The sequence below is a fragment of the Loxodonta africana genome, chromosome 15, assembly GCF_030014295.1.
Source record: "Loxodonta africana isolate mLoxAfr1 chromosome 15, mLoxAfr1.hap2, whole genome shotgun sequence".
Lineage (NCBI taxonomy): Eukaryota > Metazoa > Chordata > Mammalia > Proboscidea > Elephantidae > Loxodonta > Loxodonta africana.
Genome location: NC_087356.1, coordinates 2,234,207 through 2,251,097, shown reverse-complemented (window position 1 = coordinate 2,251,097; position 16,891 = coordinate 2,234,207). Strand labels below are relative to the sequence as shown.

General features: G+C 44.2%; 1 protein-coding gene across 2 annotated transcripts in view; it reads right to left on the bottom strand.

The window, feature by feature from the left end:
- Nucleotides 1-9,148: 9,148 nt before the first annotated feature.
- Nucleotides 9,149-16,891, bottom strand: part of NCAPH (non-SMC condensin I complex subunit H) — a 37,652-nt gene continuing 29,909 nt past the window's right edge. For both annotated transcript variants that reach the window (XM_003422022.3, XM_064268407.1), the window contains exons 14-18: nucleotides 14,914-15,096; nucleotides 14,142-14,258; nucleotides 12,585-12,676; nucleotides 11,517-11,592; nucleotides 9,149-10,599 (exon numbers count right to left, since the gene is read on the bottom strand). In XM_003422022.3, the coding sequence (XP_003422070.3) occupies nucleotides 10,540-10,599; nucleotides 11,517-11,592; nucleotides 12,585-12,676; nucleotides 14,142-14,258; nucleotides 14,914-15,096 (528 nt within the window). In that variant the 3' untranslated portion in view covers nucleotides 9,149-10,539. The remainder of the gene's footprint in view (nucleotides 10,600-11,516; nucleotides 11,593-12,584; nucleotides 12,677-14,141; nucleotides 14,259-14,913; nucleotides 15,097-16,891) is intronic.

Genomic DNA, 16,891 nt, shown 5'->3' with positions numbered 1-16,891 from the left:
ACAATCGTTGTTATGCCTGAGCCCATTGTTGCAGCCACTGTGTCAATCCATGATGCGATAGGCTCATTTAATCTCATGGCAGTTTTTTCCCACCGATTTGAGGATTTCTTTACTCACGTGAAAAATCTTACAAAAGCATACAAATAAAATCATCTTTTTATTTCATGAATCATTTTTATTGAAAAGAAAAAAAATTGATGAACTCGGGATAGCTGTCAGACTCCAAGGCGAATGTCTCTGGTGACAGCAGAGCCCAAGTGGGAGCACCTTGTTTCTCTCGTAAGGCGTCAGCAATGCGTTGCCGACGGGCCTCTCAGACCGAGCAAACACAGGCTCTTCTCTGCCTTCTAAACAGGATCCTCGCTGGGAAACAGGACCCTGAAGCCCAGTCTTATGGAATAGCAAATGGATAGCAAATTCTGGCAGAAAACAATTAACTTCCACGTTTCCTCAGCAGGGGATTAAGGAAAAGATTGTCTATAAAATTATTAGAGCAACGCATTAGAAGTACCATTTAATGCTTGTTTTTTCATGCTTCACCTTTCTCAAAAGCACTTTTGTACAGATTAAGCCTGTGATGTAGGCAAACACACCAAAAAAACGCATTGCCGTCAAGTTGATTTCGACTCACTATGACCCTACAGGGCAGAGTAGAACTGCCCCACAGGGTTTCCAAGGAGCGGATGGTGGAGTCGAACTGCTGACCTTTGGGTTAGCAGCCATAGCTTGTCATAGCTCTTAACCATTGTCTCGCCAGGGCTCCAGGAGGGGGGATCTTGCCTATTTGACAAGTGAGGAAACTGAGGCACAGGGAGGTTGGGGGGTCTGGTTCAAGGTTGCACTGCAAGGTACCTTTAGAGCTACAGCTCAGGGCTCCTGACCTTCCAGCTCTGTGTCCTGTGGTTGTTCAAAATGCCATGCTTTGTTTTTCAGTTTTAAAAAGGGATTGTTCCATCGTTCAACATTTATCACGTACCTGCTATGTACTATTTTAGGGGCTGGACATGAAGCCAAGGTCCCTTCCCTCAGGGAGCTGACATTCAGGAGTTGAGATACAGCTTGTGGCCTAGATAATTCTAGAAGCAGGAAGGGCCATGCTGACATTAAGGAGGAGCCCTGGTGGCTCAGTGGTTAAGAGCTCAGCTGTTAACCAAAAGGTCGGCAGTTTGAATCCACTAGATGCTACCTGGAAACCTTATGGGGCAGTTGTACTCTGTCCTATAGGGTCCTTATGAGTCGGAGTAGACTCGACAGCAAGGGGTTTGGATGAGTTTTCTGGGAAGTTGGTAAAGGTCATTCAGAGGAAATGACATTGAAGCTGAGTCTTCAAGATGCTACTTACTTTCTGAGCAGCCTTTTCTGACTCAAGTTGCCAAACGGAGATCTGGGAAGACAGCCTCTCATGAAGAAGGAGCGGCGAGTGGAAACAGGCCTGGTTTGCTCCAGGGACAGATAAAGAGGTCAGTCTGCAGGAGAATGATGAACGAGAGGGGGACTCTGAGGAGAGGAGGGAAGAAGGCTGGTGGGTTGGCTTGTGACAGTGATGCAGGTCAACATGTTTGGATCCTTAGGGCATGGGAGACCACTGCCGGCTGAAGGAGTGTCACCTGATCGAATTTCTGCTTTTAAAAGATCACATAGTAGAGGTGGAGCCAAGATGGCGGAATAGACAGATGCTTCCGGTGAGCCCTCTTTACAACAAAGACCCGAAAAAACAAGTGAAACGAGTATATTTGTGACAAGCTGGGAGCCTTGAGCTTCAAAGGCAAGCTTGGACAACGAACTGAGGGGCAGGGGAAGGAAGAGGCCATTCAGAAGCAGACAGGAGTTACCGGACCTGAATCGCGGGGAGCCCTCAGGCACCATTCCCAGAGCGGCGGCTGCAGCGGCGGGCTGGTCCTAGGGTTAGGCCGCAGTTTCCTCAGGGAGAAGCAGCCAGCCATACAGCCTACTCACACCTCTGGAGCCTGAGGAGAACGGTGCTCTTGGCAAAAGCTAAGAACTTGCGTATATTTTACCGTGCCCCACCCCCCCCACCCCCAAGCCGGCTTCAGCGGCCAAATTCCCTGGGCCTGAGATAGGCCCTGTTGAGCACCTAGAGCCATCCTCTCGGCCTTGGGGAAGGAAAAAATTTGCATTTGGGGGAAAAGATAATTTGCTAGCTCCACTAACTGGGGGAGCTTAGGACAGAAGCAGCTCCTATCCAGGCATAAACTGTCCGTGGATTTTGAGCATCTTTCCCTTCTGCATGGACCTGTGTGGGCCTATTTCGGGAGAATAGGCCCTTGTTGGCAGACTCCAACCATTTCAGTTGTGCGGTGGAGAGGTGGGTATTTAATATTTGACATTGCTTTGCCTATTAAACAAGGTCCTCACCTACCCACATCAGGGACCTAAGCACTGGTAGCCCCACTCAGGTCACCCAGCCACCCGCGAAAGGGGTCCAAAGATAACTGGTACTTCTCAGTCCTTACAACCAAAAACTTTGGGTGCCCATGGTCTGTCTGCAGAACCCACCCACCTGCACACTCTAGGGAACAGGGACGTGTTTTCTTCAGAAACACTCGGGGGTTGGTTCTCAGCCCCCTGCCTTGTTCAGAGCGTGAACCCCTGCTGCAATCAGACACCAGTATATATACCAATTACCCCTGCCCCTCTAAGACTCTACGACAGAGCCTATACCACACACTTGATGATCAGCTACCTGGAAACCTCAGCTGAATTCATACAAGAAAGCTGAATGGACTCCTAGACTGATATATCTGATAACACCTCTAGCCAGCTGGGGACAGGACACCAGAGCTCCGAAGGTGAAAATAATCAAGCTAGCTCACTCAAGCAACCCATAGGGGTATACCAAAACAAAACAAAGCGAGCAGCTACGACATAGTAAGCAAGCATAAACTAATACAATAACTTATAGATGGCTCGGAGGCAACAGTCAATATCAACTCACATAAAGAAACAGACCATGATCACCTCAACAGGCTCTCAAAACAAAGAATCCAGGGATCTTCTAGATGAAAGTGCATTCCTGGAATTACCAGAGCCAGAATCCAAAAGTTTAATATACAGAACCCTTCAAGACATCAGGAAGGAAAAGAGGCAATGTGCAGAACATGCCAACGAACACATAGATAAAGCAACTGAATAAATTAGAAAGATTATTCAGGAACATAATGAAAAGTTTCATAAGCTGGAAAAATCCATAGACAGACAGCAATCAGAAATTCAGAAGATTGACAATAAAATTACAGAATTAGACAACAGAAAGTCACAGGAGCAGAACTGAGCAAGTAGAAGGTAGAATTTCTGAATTCAAAGATAAATCACTTGGCACTAATATATTCAAGGAAAAATCAGATAAAAGAATTTTTAAAAATGAAGAAACCTTAAGAATCATGTGGGACTCTATCAAGAGAAATAACCTATGAGTGACTGAAGTACCAGAACAGGGAGGGATAACAAAAAATACAGAGAGAATTGTTGAAAACTTGTTGGCAGAAAACTTCCCTGATATCATGAAAGATGAGAAGATATCTATCCAAGATGCTCATCGAACTCCACAAAAGGTAGATCTTAAAAGAAAGTCACCAAGACATATTATAATCAAACCTGCCAAAACCAAAGATAAAGAGAGAATTATAAGAGCAGTGAGGGATAAACAAAAAGTCACCTACAAAGGAAAGCCAATAAGCTCAGACTACTCAGCAGAAACCATGCAGGCAAGAAGGCAATGGGATGACATATTTAAAAAACTGAAGGAAAAAAATTGCCTGCCAAGAATCATATATCCAGCAAAACTGTCTCTTAAGTATGAAGGTAAAATTAAGACATTTCCAGATAAACACAAGTTTAGGGAATTCGTAAAAACCAAACCCAAAACTACAAGAAATACTAAAGGGAGTTCTTTGGTTAGAAAATCAATAATATCAGGTATCAACCCAAGACTAGAACACTGGGCAGAGCAACCAGAAGTCAACCCAGACAGAGAAATAAAAAAAAACAAAGGAAGATTATTTAAGAAAAAAAAAAAGCTCAAAACAGGGTAACAGCGATGTTATTATATAAAAAAGACAACATTAGGATAATAAAGAGGGAGTAAGAAATGCAATCATACACCTTCCATATGGAGAGGAAGATACGGCGATACAAAGAAGTAAAAGTTAGGTTTAAATTTAGAAAAAGAGGGGTAAATAATGAGGTAACCACAAAGGAGACAAACTATCCTACTCATCAAAATAAAATTCAAGAAAAAAACACAGACTCAGCAGAAACAAAATCAACAACAACAAATATGAGGAAAGGACAATATATAAAGATAATCTACTCAGCACATAAAATTAAGTGGGAAAAAGAAACTGTTAACAATACACAAAAAAAGACATCAAAATGATAGCACTAAATTCATACCTATCCATAATTACCCTGAATGTAAATGGACTAAATGCACCAATAAAGAGACAGAGAGTGGCAGAATGGATTAAAAAACAAGATCCGTCTATATGCTGCCTACAAGAGATGCGCCTTAGACTTAGAGACACAAACAAACTAAAACTCAAAGGATGGAAAAAAATGTATCAAGCAAGCAACAATCAAAAAAGACCAGGCGTGGCAATATTAATTTCTGACAAAATAGACTTTAAAGTTCAATCCATCAGAAAGGATGAGGAAAGACATTACATAATGATTAAAGGGACAATACACCAAGAAGATATAACCATATTAAATATTTATGCACCCAGTGACAGGGCTGCAAGATACATAAAACAAACTCTATCAGCATTGAAAAGTGAGATAGATAGCTCCACAATAATAGCAGGAGACTTCAACACACCACTTTCGGTGAAGGACGGGACATCCAGAAAGAAGCTCAATAAAGACACGGAAGATCTAAATGCCACAATCAACCAACTTGACCTCATAGACATACACAGAACACTCCACCCAACAGCAACCAAGTATACTTTCTTTTCTAGTGCACATGGAACATTCTCTAGAATAGACCACGTATTAGGTCATAAAGCAAGCCTTAGCAGAATCCAAAACACTGAAATATTACAAAGCATCTTCTCTGACCATAAGGCCATAAAAGTGGAAATCAATAACAGGAAAAGCAGGGAAAAGAAATCAAACACTTGGAAACTGAACAATACCTGCTCAAAAAGGACTGGATTATAGAAGACATTAAGGATGGAATAAAGAAATTCAGAGAATCCAATGAGAATGAAAACACTTCCTATCAGAACCTTTGGGACACAGCAAAAGCGGTGCTCAGAGGCCAATTTATATCAATAAATGCACACATCCAAAGGGAAGAAAGGGCCAAAATCAAAGAATTATCCCTACAACTTGAACAAATAGAAAGAGAACAACAAAAGAAACCCATGGGCACCAGAAGAAAACAAATACTAAAAATCAGAGCTGAACAAAATGAAATAGAAAACAGAAAAACAATTGAAAGAATTAACAAGACCAAAAGCTGGTTTTTTGAAAAAAAACCAACAAAATTGGTAAACCACTGGCCAAAATGACAAAAGAAAAACAGGAGAGGAAGCATATAACCCGAATAAGAAATGAGATGGGTGATATTACAACAGACCCAACTGAAATTAAAAGAATCATATCAGATTACTATGAAAAATTGTACTCTAACAAATTTGAAAACCTAGAAGAAATGGATGAATTCCTAGAAACACACTACCTACCTAAACTAACACAGAGGTCGAACAACTAAATAAACCCATAACAAAAGAAGAGATTGAAAAGGTAATCAAAAAACTCCCAACAAAAAAAAAAAAGCCCTGATCTGGACAGCTTCACTGAAAAGTTCTACCAAACTTTCAGAGAAGAGTTAACACTACTACTACTCAAGGTAATTCAGAGCATAGAAAAGGATGGAATACTACCAAACTCATTCTATGAAGCCAGCATAACCCTGATACCCAAACCAGGTAAAGACACCACAAGAAAAGAAAACAGACCTATATCCCTCATGAACTTAGATGCAAAAATCCTCAACAAAACTCTAGCCAACAGAATTCAAAAACATATCAAAAAAATAATTCACCATGACCAAGTGGGATTCATACCAGGTATGCAGGGATGGTTCAACATTAGGAAAACAATTAATGTAATCTACCACATAAATAAAACAAAAGAATCACATGATTTTATCAATTGATGCAGAAACGGCATTTGACAAAGTTCAACACCCATTCATGACAAAAACTCTCAGCAAAATAGGAATGGAAGGAGAATTCCTCAACATAATAAAGGGCATTTATACAAAGCCAACAGCCAATATCACCCTAAATGGAGAGAGCCTGAAAGCATTCCCACTGAGATCGGGAACCAGACAAGGATGACCTTTATCACCACTCTTATTCGACATTGTGTTGGAGGTCCTCGCCAGAGCAATTAGGCTAGATAAAGAAATAAAGGGCATTCAGATTGGCAAGGAAGAAGTAAAAGTATCTCTATTTGCAGAAGACATGATCTTATACACAGAAAACCCTAAGAAATCCTTCAGAAAACTACTGAAACTAATAGAAGAGTTCAGCAGAGTATCGGGATACAAGATAAACATACAAAAATCAGTTGGATTCCTCACACCAACAAAAAGAACATTGAAGAGGAAATCACCAAATCAATGCCATTTACAGTAGCCCCCAAGAAGATAAAGTACTTAGGAATAAGTCTTACCAGAGATGTAAAAGACTTATACAAAGAAAACTACAGTACACTTCTGCAAGAAACCAAAAAAGACTTACATAAGTGGAAGAACATACCTTGCTCATGGATAGGAAGACTTAACATTATAAAAATGTCTATTCTACCAAAAGCGATCTATACATTTAATGCAATTCCAATCCAAATCCCGAAGACATTCTTTAATGAGATGAAGAAACAAATCACCAACTTCATATGGGAGGGAAAGAGGCCCCGGATAAATAAGGCATTACTGAAAAAGAAGAACAAAGTGGGAGGCCTTACTTCACCTGATTTTAGAACCTATTATACCTCCACAGTAGTCAAAACAGCCTGGTACTGGTACAATAGATACATAGACCAATGGAACAGGATTGAGAATACAGACATAAATCCATCCACATATAAGCAGTTGATATTTGACAAAGGCCCCAAAACAGTTAAAGGGGGAAAAGACAGTCTTTTTAACAAATGGTGCTGGCATAACTGGATATCCATCTGCAAAAAAAATGAAACAAGACCCTTACCTCACTCCATGCACAAAAACGAGCTGAAAACAGATCAAAGACCTAAATATAAAATCTAAAACGATAAAGATCATGGAAGAAAAAATAGGAAAAACGTTAGGAGCCCTAATACATGGCATACAGTATACAAAACATTACTAAGAATGCAGAAGAAAAACTAGATAACTGGGACCTCCTAAAAATCAAACACCTGAGCTCATCCGAAGACTTCACCAAAAAAGTAAAAAGACTATCTACAGACTGGGAAAAAGATTTTAGCTATGACATATCTGATCAGCACCTGATCTCCAAAATCTACATGATACTGTAAAAACTCAACTACAAAAAGACAAATAATCCTATTAAAAAATGGGCAAAAGATATGAACAGACACTTCACTAAAGAAGACATTCAGGAAGCTAACAGATACATGACGAAATGTTCACGATCATTAGCCATTAGAAAAATGCAGATCAAAACTACAATGAGATTCCATCTCACTCCAACAAGGCTGGCATTAATCCAAAAAACACAAAATAATAAACGTTGGAGAGGCTATGGAGAGATTGGAACACTTCTACATTTCTGGTGGGAATGCCAAATGGTACAACCACTTTGGAAATGAATTTGGCGCTTCCTTAAAAAGCTAGAAATAGAACTACCATACGATCCAGCAATCCCACTCCTCGGAATATATCCTAGAGAAATAAGAGCCTTTACACGAACAGATACATGCACACCCATGTTTATTGCGGCACTGTTTACAATAGCAAAAAGATGGAAGCAATCAAGGTGCCCATCAACGGATGAATGGATAAATAAATTATGGTATATTCACACAATGGAATACTACACATCGATAAAGAACAGTAAGGAATCTGTGAAACATTTCATAACATGGCAGAATCTGGAAGGCATTATGCGGAGTGAAATTAGTTGCAAAAGGATAAATATTGTATAAGACCACTATCATAAGAACTTGAGAAATAGTTTAAACCGAGAAGAAAACATTCTTTTGTGGTTACAAGAGGAGGGAGGGAGAGAGGGTAGGAGAGGGGTACTCACTAATTAGATGGTAGATAAGAACTACTTTAGGTGAAGGGAAAGACAACACACAATACAGGGAAGGTCAGCACAACTGGACTAAACCAAAACCAAAGACGTTTCCTGAATAAACTGAATGCTTCGAAGGCCAGCGTAGCAGGGGCAGGGGTCTGGGGACCATGGTTTCAGGGGACATCTAAGTCAACTGGCATCATAATAAAATCTATTAAGAAAACATTCTGCATCCCACTTTGAACTGTCTGGGGTCTTAAACACTAGCAAGCAGCCATCTAAGATGCATCAATTGGTCTCAACCCACCTGGATCAAAGGAGAATGAAGAACACCAAGGATACAAGGTAACTACAAGCCCAAGAGACAGAAAGGGCCACATGAACCAGAGGCTACATCAGCCTGAGACCAGAAGAACTAGATGGTGCCTGGCTACAACCGATGACTGCCCTGACAGGGAACACAACAGAGAACCCCTGAGGGAACAGGAGAGCAAGGGGATGCAGACCCTAAATTCTCATAAGAAGTCCAGACTTAATGGTCTGACTGAGACTGGAAGGACCCCAGTGGTCATGGCTCCCAGACCTTCTCCTGGCCCAGGACAGGAACCATTCCCGAAGCCAACTCTTCAGACATGGATTGGACTGGACAATGGGTTGGAGAGGGATGCTGGTGAGGAGTGAGCTTCTTGGATCAGGTGGACACTTGAGACTATGTTGGCACCTCCTGCCTGGAGGGGACATGAGAGGGTGGAGGGGGTTAGAAGCTGGTGAAAAGGACACGAAAAGAGAGAGTGGAGGGAGAGAGCAGGCTGTCTCATTAGGGGGAGAGTAATTGGGAGTGTGTAGCAAGGTGTATATGGGTTTTTGTGTGAGAGACTGACTTGATTTGTGAACTTTCACTTAAAGCATGATAAAAAGTATATAAAAAAAAAAAAATCACATAGCATTTTCAGATAAAGATGGCCGAGTGACCTTACAAGCTGAGCTTTCTCCTCCTTGACTACAATAGAATGACAGTAGAGAAGACAGGTATAAACCCAAGAGGACAAGGAAAAAGGAAGAGAGCAGCAGCCGGGCCTCCACGGGGGAGGACGACGGAAGCTCCCTGCTTGGGCCCTCCCACAGTCTGCTCACATGTCCCTTCCTCTGGCTGGTTAGTTTGCATCCTTTCCCTGTGAGTATAACACATCAGCCAGTTCTGTGAGTCTTCTTAGCCAGTTATGGAACCTGTAGCCAGCTAGTCTGGAGTGAGGGTGGCCTGGGATAGCCCTGAACTTGTGGCTGTTGTCTGAAGTGAGGGCAGCCTTGGGGAGATGCTGGCTCTGACTCTGCAGTTTGGTGCTCTTTGCACCCCGTTCCCCTCAGGTTATGGGAAGAATTCTATGCCGCTGTGGGTGCGGTGGGTCTGTGGGGCTGGGCGAATCTCTCTGAGCCTTTGCTCTTCATTACTGAGCCTGCGGTTTGAGCAGCACATGGAACAGGGGCCAAGAACAAAGGCTCTGGAGAAGAATTACCGGGCTCAAGGCCATTAGCTGTCTGTCCTTATGCCCGTTACTTTACCTTCGTATACCTGTTTTCGCTTCTGTCAAATGGGAGTGATAACAGTGTCTCGTGGGGTTGCTGGGAAGGCTGAAGGAAGCAGTTCCCAGGAGATACTCGGCGGGCACTTGGGGAAGGCTAGCAGCTATGAGCACCGTCACCATCTAGCAGGATTCCTAGGTATGTGAACAGGGACAACCTTGAAATCTGAATCTCCAGCCAGTGACTTCTTCCTCCTCTCCCCTGCAAGGCGCATCCCGCCAGCACTTGAGTATTTCCCGCCTTACACTGGCACGGGGGTGTCTCGTCTAGCAAGCAAGGGCAAGGGCCAGGTCTAATACTTATCTCATACTCATGTTGTGCCAGGTATATCGTTCAGAATTTTAAGTATTACACACACATTTATAAGCATGCACACAATGTATTTTGACACACAGAATGGAAATAGGTGTCCATATTCAAGACGTTTTCTTGCCCTCTCCTGCCTCTGGCCACCTCCTTCCTGGGTGATCATGACACCCAGGAAGGGCAGAAAACTTTAATCAAGGACAGTGAGTCAAGGTGCTGGCTCCCAGGCTGCGATGGAGAAGGGAAGAGAACATGCAGGCTCCAGGCATTGGCCAGAGCCTGGCCACAAGTCCACACAGCTCCTTCCTCCACCAGAGCATATGTGCCCAGGTCACTGAGAAGAGATGGGTCTCCTTCTACTGTCTTCTCTGCAGGGAACTCAGTCCCCTTGCCTCACGAGAACATCAGCAAGGTCCTCAGTTCCTTCCAGCTTCAGGTTCTGGGGGAGGATGGAAACGTGTACGCACTTGGGTTACCGAGAGCATAGCAATCAGACCAGCTTCTAATCAAGTAGCGAGGCAGTGACTACAAAGATGGCAGGTAAAATTCTATCAGCAAATACAATTTTATGAGAAAGCTGATTTCAAATCCCTGCTGATCGCAGGGGGGTGGGGGTGGGGGGCAAGCCTCTCCTGGTGCCTACAATAATCTCTAAAACGCCCGAGAACTATGCTGTTTACCTCAAACAAGCTAAGTGAAGCAGATGGGTCCTGTCCACCACTAGGAACTATGACACATTTTTATCAAACTGAACTTGAGCTGAGAGCTGCCCATAGCTCCGCAGGCCCAGCAGACCTGTCCTCACACAGCACCTGGCACCCGAGGCTTCTCCAGCCCTCATCCTCTTGGCCCTGATGCCTCATACCTTTATAACAGCCATGACGGCCACCCTCTAACTCTCATCTTTGCTCAGGTTTTTCCGTACCTCCTAACTCTTCCCTCACCTCACCCAACCCTCTCTCACCCCAGAAATTCTCTTCGCCAATCTCAGGCACCGTTTCCCTGAGGACTAAGCAATTCTAAGAAGCCTTTTTTGCCTAACTTCACCACAAACCATCTGCCTGCTTGCTTTACACGGGCGGCAAATACGATGTCTTGGCATTCAACATCCACTACACCCTTCCTAGTGCCCCTTCCGGTACCACTGAAACGTTCCTGTTGGGGTCCTCGTCATCGTCTTCATTGCTAATCATACCTGATGGCCTTTTCTAAGTCACTCCCAGGCGCCTGATTACTCCTTTTGGTTGAAAGCACTGCAGAAATCACTGTTGAAGGTAGCCCATGGAAGAGCCGATAAGAGGTTCAAATGGGTTGACACAAATAGGGAATGCCCCCCCACCTACCAGGTATACCTACCTTTTCATTGGCTAAATGTAGGAGACAGGCAAAGGCCAAAGGTATGGAGAGGTTCTGGGCCATGAGGGGAGGCAGGCTGTGAAGCAGAGGGCAAGCATTACGCTCGGTCACTGCAGTTCCAAGAAGCAAGGGCTCTTTCAGCAAGCACGGACGATACACATGTGCCGTGAGTAAGCCGACAAGAACCGATGAAACAGCTCAGGGCATTTTATAAGCAGGTTTTTCCAGTTTATTTGGAATTAAAAAATCGCTTGTTCCATTCCAGTCATTGGAATGAAAATGTCATTTTCAAGTAACAGGTGCCATGGCTTGTATTAACTTATCGACCAATACAGAGAAGAACTAGAAACACTGCTGAAAGTGTTATATAAAACTGACCACATAGCAGGTCATGTGGGAAGGGGCCCATCACATAGCCCAGGCTGGGGCACCCTTAGCCAGAGCTCAGAGGGGCCCATTAGATAGCTCAGCTGGGGAACCCTTAGCCAGGGCTCAGAGGGCCCATCAGATAGCCCAGGCCAGTACACCCTTAGCCAGGGCTCAGAGGGCCCATCAGACAGCCCAGGCCAGTACACCCTTAGCCAGGGCTCAGAGGGCCCATCAGACAGCCCAGGCCAGTACACCCTTAGGCAGGGCTCAGGGGGGCCCATTAGATAGCTCAGCTGGGGAACCCTTAGCCAGGGCTCAGAGGGCCCATCAGACAGCCCAGGCCAGTACACCCTTAGGCAGGGCTCAGGGGGGCCCATCAGACAGCCCAGGCCAGTACACCCTTAGCCAGGGCTCAGAGGGCCCATCAGATAGCGCAGGCCAGTACACCCTTAGGCAGGGCTCAGAGGGGCCCATCAGACAGCCCAGGCCAGTACACCCTTAGCTTGGGCTCAGAGGGGCCCATCAGATAGCCCAGGCCGGGCACCCTTAGCCAAACCTCAGAGGGACCCATCAGATAGCTCAGCTGGGGAACACTTAGCCAGAGCTCAGTGGGACCCATCAGATAGCCCAGGCCGGGGCACCCTTAGCCAGAGCTCAGAGGAAAGAGACAGTAAGCCCCCTGGTGTTGCCAGCACGCACCTCTTCTTCAGGTCCTTTGTGAGCCCACTGAACAGCTTCTCATCAGCCACCTCCTCCAGGCCCCCTTCTTTTTCCATCTCACTGTGGTTTGCCTAACAGAACGACACGTACACAGCAGACATTTAGGACCGGTACATTTTTGAGAGAGCAAGGTACAAAGCTGTATCTTCAAAAAGAAAAGTCTACATCTGAACAAAAGCAGGACATTTTCTTACTTTCTGAAGAACAAGGGTCTACATAAAGGGAAGCAGCACCTCAGTCCTGGACTAGGACAGTGATGTTTACCTATTGATGTAAACATGGATGTCAAAGACCAGTAAAATCCTGGAAAAGAGGACACTGCAAAGAGGCTTCCAGAGCCCTTGGGGAAACAGAAAATAACAAAACAACAAAAGCCACGACCGTTTATCGCTTCAACTGGACCCCACAGCTACAGGCAGCGCCGACTGAAGCGTTCCACTTAGATAATAATAATCTGCTGCCTCCTTGCTCATAGGCAAGTCTTTATGAGAGAATACCATGTCCGGGATTGACATTAAAATAACTCCGAATACGTGCATGGGGAGGTGAAGGGCGTGGAGTCGGGTGAGAGTACAGATAAAACACTGCTAACTACCGGGAATAGAGATCCGTTATACTGTTCTCTCTACTGTTTCCTCTACTTTTCTACATGTTTGAATATTTTCATAGTAGTTTCTTTTTTCCCTTAAAGAATGAACCCTTACTAACCAGAATTCCTGGAAGTAGGGTATTACGAGTCACTTAAAGTTTAAGCAGAACCCTCTCCCACTTTTTAGAAAGCACACCTCTCTTCAAGCATTTGCCTCCCATTCCGTTTTAGTTGATAAAAGCCCTCTGAATGTGACTGAAGCTTTATCTGATATCCTGTGTACAGCTCAGGGTCTTCCATCTAAGCAAGAACTTTCACTTCTCAGGCAGCAGGAGAAGGTATAAGACCACGGGCTGAGTGTGGACAACTCACAGCATTCCCAAGCGGACGGGTACAGATGAGGAGATGGAGGGTGTTGCTAGCGGGAAGCATCAAGGTAATCTCCGTTCTCTAACGGAGAAAGAGATGATCTGACAGCATAATACATGTTTTTTTTTTTTTAAACTACTTTCTTACTTAAAATACATTCCCCAAACCAGAATTACTAGATTAAAGGGTAAAACCTCTTAGGGCACCCGAGATGTAGTTGTCATCTGCTTTATGTCAGCTCAGATCGCTCCCAGTACTCCAGTATTTTCCTCAACCTCAGTGCTGAAACACAGCTTAATTGCTAAAACTGTTCTTTTTTTAAAGCAACATAAAGATATCTTCATTTGTTATTACCAGCAAGGCTGAATAATTTCCCATTTTTATTGCTTTTGTGTAACCTGCCTGTTTGTGTACTTGGTTCATTTATCTTTTAGAGGCTCGATGTCTTCCTTACAGTTCTGAGTGCTTCCTGTATCAGAGCTATAGACCAAATCAAGGAATCCCAAGACTCTTGGAAACCAGCCACTCCAGTGCCCACACACGATGGGCCATCTCGAGACGGGTGGAAACCCTGGTACCTCTGCGTCCACTTGCTTCTTTGAGAACTTTGTCAGCAAACCCCACATGCTCTGCTTCAGCTTCTTCATGTCCATCTTTTTGGCAGTCTTGGCATAATGAATCTCAATTTTATTTACCTGAAATAGGTATACGACAAAGGAAAACTAAGCAGGAGAAAAACACATCTACCCATGAGATTCCACCACATGAATTCATTGTAAAAACAAAACTCTGGAGTTCAAACAAACAGGAGTCCAGTTCAAAACAAGGAGTTCCAGAGCTCTCTTTGGACATACTAGAATACAGTCCCTCATCTCAAATCTAATTTCTTTTTGATCAAGTGCAGTCTACATTAAGGCTAGCATGGAATTCCACTGTAACAGTGGTAAGTGCATCAGATATACATGAAAGCAGCAAGCCTGTCACTGGCATGAACTAGACATGCTCACCTAACACAAACTGAACCTGGCCAAGATTCTCCAGAGCCAAATAGCTAGCCTTACCCAGTGGTATAAACACGTTTTCTCTGCCTTCACTCACACACTTTACTTGTGATGGCTCCACCCTAGTCACGTGGCTTATCCAGGTCTTCGGAGAGATGGACAGTTCCACAGAAACCTAACTAGCAACCGCTCACTCCCTACAGCCCTGTTTAAGACGCACCCACTCAAAGAGCCACAGGCTAAACCTGAGAAGAAAAAACTCAAGCTGAGACTAGCACGACTGTCACAGATGAGGCAAAATAAACAGACCTCAGGGGAATGGTGCAGTTCTTGGCTGCTCCGTCCTTACCTTCTGAGGCTCAGCTACCAGATTCGACTCCCCATAGGTCACGATGTCTAGTCCTTGGACTTCGGGGGCATTGTTATTTTCTTGCATTGTCTTAGGTGGATGGCCAGGATAAAGTGTGAGGTCAAAGGCCCCAGTAGGTCCCACGAATAAGTCATCCGACTCTTCGTAATCACTGTCAGCAGCCTGGGCAAGGAAACAGCTCTTAAATGTTCGACGGAAGCTGTCAAGAGGGGCTTAGACACCTCCTTACACAGCAAGGAGAGAGCATCCCGACGGTGCATGAAGTGAGTCAGGCCTAGGATGACTTCTAGGGCCTCTGGCTGTCTTCCTAAACAAATCCAGCTCGGGTGCTATCTACCTGGAGATCTCTAGACGGGGTGAAAAGAAATTTAATAATCATAACTGCCAGAGCATTCCCTTTGACTTCTGACCTATTTAGGATTTCATTTTACCAAAAGCATTCCTCAAACACAAGAGATGAATCACTGACTCAGTTCCTCGATCACTATCGTCCCTCACTCAGAGAGGACACAGATCCAGAGGTCACCTGGACTCTGCGCCTCACAGTGCAGCCCAGAGACCAGCAGCACGGGCATTGCCAGGAGCTTGTGAGAAAGGCATGCTCAGGACCCACCTGGAAAAAAAAACAGAATCTCAGGAGGTGGGGCTCAGAATCTGTTTTTTTAATAAGCTTTCCAGGTGATTCTAATTTTTAATAATTGAAAATTAATCACTGAGATAATTATTAGTAATTATTTTAATTATTACATTCAATAATTTTTAATAGGCTTCCCAGGTGCATCTGAAGTTGAATAAGCATTGGTAAAGAAGGCAGCTAACTTTCCTCCAAATAAGAAAAGAAGGTGAACATATTCTTTCCCTAGGCACAGGTGAGACAGGTGAGACTCATGGGTATGGAGATTACCTTGAGGGACGCAGAGTGGTCTGCACAAGTCCACAGTGTGAGAACCGAAATCCGAGCTGGATGCCTGGCTTCAGACCCACTCCATAGATCATTTTCCCCATGACATCACGCCCCCTTCATATGTCTACCTGTGTTGTCGCCCTAGCCAAAACATGAGCTTCTAAGAACAGGGTGAGTGTTTTATATTCTTTTGAAATCTCAAAGAGACAAGGTGAGTGCTTTTCACAGGCTAAAGGCTCCATCCACAGGCTGATGGGTAGACGGGGGTATGCCAATTCACTTACTCATGTAAGGCTTGCCCCACCTGTCTGACACTTTGTCATACTGGGGGCTTGTGTGTTGCTGTGATGCTGGAAGCTATGCCACCGGTATTCAGACACCAGCAGGGTCACCCATGGAGGACAGGTTTCAGCTGAGCTTACAGACTAAGACAGACTAGGAAGAAGGACCCAGCAGTCTACTTCTGAAAAGCATTAGCCAGTGGAAACCTTATGAATAGTAGCGGAACACTGTCTGATATAGTGCTGGAAGATGAGCCCCCCAGGTTGGAAGGCACTCAAAAGATGACTGGGGAAGCGCTGCCTCCTCAAAGCAGAGTCGACCTTAATGACGTGGATGGAGTAAAGCTTTTGGGACCTTCATTTGCTGATGTGGCACGACTCAAAATGAGAAGAAACAGCTGCAAGCACCCATTAATAATCGGAACCTGGAATGTATGAAGTATCAATCTAGGAAAATTGGAAATTATCAAAAATTAAGTGGAATGCATAAACATCAGTATCCTAGGCATTAGTGAGCTGAAATGGACTAGTATTGGCCATTTTGAGTCAGACAATCACATAGTCTACTGTGCTGGGAATGACAACTTGGAGAGGAATGGTGTTGCATTCATCGTCAAAAAGAACATTTCAAGATCTATCCTGAAGTACAATGCTGTCCGTGATAGGATAATATCCATACGCCTACAAGGACGACCAGTTAATACGACCACTATTCAAATTTACATCCCAACCACCTAGGCCAAAGATGAAGAAACTGAAGATTTTCATCAGC